This window comes from Belonocnema kinseyi, chromosome 8 (assembly GCF_010883055.1).
Source record: "Belonocnema kinseyi isolate 2016_QV_RU_SX_M_011 chromosome 8, B_treatae_v1, whole genome shotgun sequence".
In the NCBI taxonomy this organism is placed as follows: Eukaryota; Metazoa; Arthropoda; class Insecta; order Hymenoptera; family Cynipidae; genus Belonocnema; species Belonocnema kinseyi.
The window spans coordinates 129352719-129359155 of NC_046664.1; the positions used below are offsets into that span (position 1 = coordinate 129352719).

At 37.1% G+C, this 6437-nt stretch overlaps 1 protein-coding gene across 3 annotated transcripts in view; it reads right to left on the bottom strand.

Moving 5' to 3' along the window:
• Window positions 1–6108: 6108 nt before the first annotated feature.
• LOC117178904 (cytochrome c oxidase assembly protein COX18, mitochondrial-like) overlaps window positions 6109–6437 on the bottom strand; it is a 128990-nt gene continuing 128661 nt past the window's right edge. For 2 of the 3 annotated variants that reach the window (XM_033370444.1, XM_033370443.1), the window contains one exon: window positions 6109–6399. In XM_033370444.1, coding sequence (XP_033226335.1) covers window positions 6199–6399 — 201 coding nt within the window. In that variant the 3' untranslated portion in view covers window positions 6109–6198. The remainder of the gene's footprint in view (window positions 6400–6437) is intronic. The other variant, XM_033370445.1, reaches the window with a different exon arrangement.

Genomic DNA, 6437 nt, shown 5'->3' on the forward strand with positions numbered 1-6437 from the left:
GAACAATTTTTTTTTCAATTGGTTATAAAAACACGTAAACTCAGAAGATGTGGACTGTGACTGCACCATATATCTAGTCGGGAGTGGTGCTGACTGAAAAGAAATGATTTGGAGCGATTCGCGCGCCATCTGTTGGTCATTCTAAGGACATATTGAACTACCCTCGTATTATTTCTTTAGGTTTTCCATTCTGTTTTAACCATCCATTCCATACGGCCTTTATTACATTTTTTGTCACTTTAGTCTTAATAGCCTCTAACGAGATGTACCTTGTTAGATAATCTTGAATTACGATAATGTATTCATTTCCTTGACTAGTGGCTTTAAACGGGCCCAGAAGGTCGATTCTTGTCTTATCGTTTGGGGCTTCTGGTATGACTGACTCAGTGTATGAGGTATCTATCTTTCCCCATTTGTATTATTGACAAAAAATACAATTTTCAATAAATCCTTCTACGTTTTTAGAGATATTTGGCCGATTAGTGATATTTTTAATTCGTCGTAAAGTAATGGCTTTTCCGTAAAAAATGAGATACAATGCTTTGTTAGACTGACCGGCATTACGACCTTTGATTACAAACATGTTCTGTCTTTTTTACAGGCTCTAAGACGTGTGAATTATCTGAATGAAGTATGCCAAATTCATTTGAAAAAAATACTATGTTTGAATAACTGATTGTCGAAAAATCGCTACCGAAAAATTGCTGGTTTAATACGCAGTCTTATGGAACTTCTTAGTAAAACTGAGTAAACTCCGGGACAAAATAATGAATCTCCATAAAGCAAATATGTAATAATACTTTTGATTACGATGAATCTATTAGTTTTATAAAAACAAGGGGTTGGAGACTTAAATCAAGAGAAAATTGCGAGAAAAGTACAGACTACAAAAATGGTCACTCACAGCTAGTGCATATGCGCATTTGCCAGAAGTTTGGAAACAGCGCACCGATGATTTTGGTAAAAAAATGAGTATCTGAAATCTTTATCGAAATTGAAATAACGTCGCCAGTAGGTTTATGATATTTCCCTTTACTCAAATATTTAAGAGAAAATAAAAATTCTTAATAAACTGTAGTGAATTTTCAAGAAATAATTGACTGACCGAATCTATGGGAAGCAGAGACTATGCAAATGGGAAAAAGCGCAACTGGCAGGTGGGAGTCCGCGTCGTGCTGCGCATGCGCGCCGGTCAGTTCATGCGTTCATTTCAAGTTGATATATTATTAATATTAATTGAAATTTAATTGGCTTTGACTTCTTGCAGTGATAAAAAAGTAATAACCTTCATAGTAATCTCAAATATCTGCTCAATTATTAATTTCATAAGATAAGTGAAGACTTCTAAAAAAATGTTGGCAGGTTTTTAAATGCCAGAAAATAGTGTTCCTTTATAGTCCCATTAACCAAAACTCATTCGCTAAATTAAGTTGTAAAATACCATTCAGGTACTTATTAAAAAACTCGGACTTCACCTCAGAGGTCCGGGGTTCGATCCCTGAGCCGGTACCTCTGGAAATTCTTCAATGTACCTTTACTGAGGTTCTGGTGGTTCGGAACCCACCTTAAGCTGTAGGTCCCCCCATCGTGTACTTGACTGCAACCCAGTCCGTCAATGATGGGGTAAAAACCAGAGTTCTTCCAATATGCCTGAGCAGACTGCTCTCATCAGATCACTTGATTGCATTATTAAAATGCGTCCGTGACTGATGATACATACCGGGACAGCCCCGTGCAAAATGATCAAATAAAAATCCAACTCTAGCCAAAAATGCCATCGACATATTGGACAGTATAAGCCTGTGACAAACATTTCAACACAGAAATGTTTTTATAATAAAAATAATAATAATAATAATAATAAAGATTTTTTTATAATCTACACGTTACAGAAGACCGAGCAATAGAGATTAAACAACAGGTCGATTTGGCGTGGAAAAACGATAGCAATGAACATCAGTTAGAAGAAGCCGCCTCAAACGGTCAAGCAGGAGCAATTGACGTTCTTCCTCAACTTCTTGATGATCCAACACCACCACATCCTCCAGAGGTGGATGGCCTTATACAACCAAAGGCAGAAGCAGAGGTTCAGAAACCATGAAAGCGACGAAAGCGGACATACCATATGAACATAGATGTTATGCGCCTTTATTTTCGGCAGAGAAATGTGGGCAAAGTGTGAGGAGAGAACATCATAGACTCTTCTTACTTAAATATCCAGAGCTAGCCACACAAACAAATGAGCAAAATCTGGCAGATCAAAAACGCTCAATATCTGTAAACACACAGCTTTCGGCTGTTGAAATAGCTGCTATCAAAATGGAAGTGGAACAGCAGCTTCCTATTAATGAACTCGCCTTGGAAGATGTGGACAACGAAGACTTGATTGATGCTGAAGGCATAGGTGCTAGGGATAATGAACATCACGTACCGGATCCATTAAAACCACATCCAGATATTACAAACGATGATGTGGATAGGGAAATCCCAGAAAAACTACAGCACCTTGAAAGGAATTTTGGTCATGCTTTACTAGAGTTCATATATGTAAAATCAACACTAAGGCATGCTCTGCCCAAAATAAACATCACAAATGATCTGCGTGCACTAATAGCACATCTCGACAGTAAGGTTTTACCTACGTATTTGAACGTAGCAGAAACTGCGTTAGAGGTGCAAACACTTGTATACTTTGCAGCTGTGGCAACCGTTAGAACGTTGAGCCGGAAAACTAGGTCTGCAAATGCAGTTTTTGTCCCAGCAAGAGATCGAGATGCACCATGGAAGATCAGGTTGGATATGGATGTCAGCAAAGTAAGGTGCAAATTGGGTCGATTAAATCAATATAAAAAAGGAAATAGAACCAGAAAGCTGATAAACCATGTTACTAAAATCACCCACCCTCGACACATCGAGACATTAACACCAGCAATATTGGATGAAATTTTAGACTCTCAACGACAGAGACTTGATGTTCTTACTGCCAGACTCAGTCGGTACAAGAAAAGTAGTGCACGAAGGCAACAAAATCAAAACTTTCACACAGATGAAAGAAGGTTCTATCGTGAACTGAGAGTAAAGCAAAATAACCAGAAAGGCACCGAAGTCCCTCAATTGGAAGATATGACTAACTACTGGTCGGGTGTTTGGGGAAAAATGAACAGATGCAATTTGAACACTGCGTGGTTCAAACCGGAGGAAGAAAGGGCAAGCAATAGCCCTGAAATGCAACTGACAAACATCACAGCTTTAGATGTTTCAGAAGTCTTGAAAAGGGCAAGTAATTGGAAAGCTCCAGGTCCGGACGCGGTGCACAACTTCTGCTACAAGTACCTGACGAGTGTGCATCTTGAGTGGGCAAGGTGTTTTCAGAAGATCATTGAACACACAGATCTTATGCCAGGTTTTATGCTCTAGGGTACTACGTATATGTTAGCAAAAAAAAAACCAGACGCTCAAAATCCGTCTGACTTTTGACCGATAGCCTGTCTTCCAAAAATTTATAAATATCTTACAGCTATCATTGCAGATAAGGTATATGCTCATTGCGACGAGAATGACACTCTTACAGGCGAACAAAAAGGATGTTGTAAAAACTCGCGAGGCTGTAAAGATCTAGTCACTATAGACGCTGTTGCCATGACTCAAGCTTAAAACTTAAAACTTCACAAAATCTGCCCACGCATTATTGACTTTCTAAGCCATGCGATGAGGCTCTGGGCTACAAGAATCAAGTATTTTGATCATGGAAAACCAATGATAACTAGATCAATACGCCTTACGACGGGTATATTTCAAGGAGACTCCTTCAGCGCAATATGGTTCTTCTCATGAGTTCAGAATTTATGACAATGGGGATGGTCATCAAATGACCCATTTTCTTCACATGGATGACCTGAAGCTGTACGCTGTACCTGTTCGGACTAGACACATGCAGAACAGTGCATTTAATCAGATGGGAATTAGGGACCGCAGAGGTATAGAACGAGTTCGAAAATGACATCAAGGCAATGGCTGCCAGCGAATCATATAAATATCAGAGTATTCTTGAATGTAAGGGTATTCAACAAACGATAGTTAAGACAAGCCTAACGACTGCCTTCATCACGAGATTCAGATTGATTATGCAAAGTTTTCTCAACTCGGCAAACAAAATCAGGACATCTTGATGCGAGAAAAAAGGTGGAAGAGTCTACATCATTGACATTGCTTGTTCGCTTAACCGAAATTTGCAGTCAACCTATACAACCAAGATCCACAAGTATAGCGATTTATGGCATCAAGTAAAGACCATATGGGGGAATGTGAATCATACATCTATTCATCCCATTGTTATTTCGGCTACAGGCAATCTTCACGCAAGATGCACTTAACATCTGCAACATTTAGGAGTCAGTACGGTACTGGCAGAAGCTCAGAAGGCAGTTTTATTAAACACCTGTCGCATTGTAAGAAACTTTCTTGACCATCAGGAAGCCACTCCACCCGTGGAGTGGCAGATGGTAGCTCTAAGAAAGCATCCAGAGGTGAATGTTGTCACCTCCAACCCTTTCCACCTGGATTATTTCCCACTCGGTCGTTTGAATAACCCCTTTTTAGCATAAACTGCACCCCCTAACCCGATAAGCGGATATCCGACAGGTTTAGGTGAAGGGAATAGGGAAGATATTCAGTCGATCGTAAGAAAATGGAATATTAGTAAAAACGAAAAGTGTGATAGTAGCGCGGAAAAATTCTTAACGCAAATCGATGAGCGTAGAAAAGACAGTTTCTTGTCGGATGAGGATATTTTCACAGCAATTCCTGAAAAAGAGCCTTAAACCGCAGACAAACCGAACAACGGATCCAGCGGAATTAATAAAAATAATAATAAAAAGCGAGGCAGCAGAGGTTGTAGTAAAGGTACTGATAAAAAAAGTCAAGACCGAGCAAATAATGCCCTGAACACACATAATCCAATCAGTACTACAAATAACGCCAGCCCAGTTAGTTGTGCACTACTGCTGATGGTACTTCAAGAGGGGAGCGCTGCTGCTTTTGGAATTGCAAAGAGCAAGGACATCATTTTCATAGTAGTATAAAATTAAAATTTTCATCAATTGCATCCTATAATATTTTTGTATAATATCTTAAAAATAATAATGAAACCGATTTTAACTAAAAGTTATTTGCTGATGGCATTTTGTTTTTTATTACTGTTGTTTGGCATCCCATAATAATATTTTTTAATTTCTTTCTTAATATAATTTAAATATTAAAAATTCAAAAAATATGGTTGTTTTTCAATTAGTCGCTTACGAAGTCGAACTTGTTACTATTGGACCTTATTCATATTCTAATATTAGGTTCGTGATGAAGTTAATGAATATTTTAAATGATAATTTCCAAGGAATTCAAATTGAAATTGAAATTCAAAAGTTGTACAATATTTCGTTGATGAATTCGCTTGGTATATGGTCTTCTTCAATGCAAAAATGTGTGTGACCGGGTGACATCAACGATATTACCGGTCTATTAAACTATGCAATTATGTTATTTACTTTCGTTATAGAAAATATTTGAAACATTAAATTTTTCTTTCCAGACGTTCTTTCCAGAGAGTTCATTTGACAATCAATTTAAATTATAAAATCCAAATCTCTATTTAAAAATCAATTTGAATGCTACATTTATAAATATAAAACTCACTATACAATTTACTTTATAATTGGGACAGCCTTAAATCAATTAATCCATTTTTAGAAAAATGGTTTAAAATTGTGTTTAATGATATCTTGAGAGCCTTAAATGTGTCGGAAAATTGCATGTACGAATAATTGAAAAAAAATTCAGTATCGAAAATTAGGAGTTAAGGCATTAAATTAACTCTAAATAATGATATTTAATAATAAAATAATAATGATAATTTAATAATGAATAATCAAATGAGCCCCTAAGTTATGTTCAGAAGAAATCACGTAATTACGTTATCGTGCTCTCAACATTGCTCATATCGAGCAATGTAACCAATCAGGTTCCTGGCGCAATGAATCCATAGTGCGACTGCAGAGCAGAAAAGGGAGCAGTCGTCGGGAAATTCAGGATATTTTAATGAAATTGTACAACAAAGACTTTTCGAAAAAATTCTTTATTATTTACTTACGCAGAAGGATTTATTTTCTTGTTAATGATATCTCGAAGTTTCCTTAAGCTTTTCTGTTAAATTGTTGGCTTCCGCGAATTTGCTGTGTCTATATCTGAATTTTGTCGGGCTACTATCCATTCAGCTACTTCCTCTTTACGCTGAAGATCTGATTTCACACCAGGAATCCGTAAAACTTTCCGTATCGTTGGTAACGTTAAAAATAAGTTAAACACCAGACCACATCCACTGCTGATTGTCCAATATAACACCAACCCCTGTGGATATTAATAATAATATTAAATTTACTTATAAT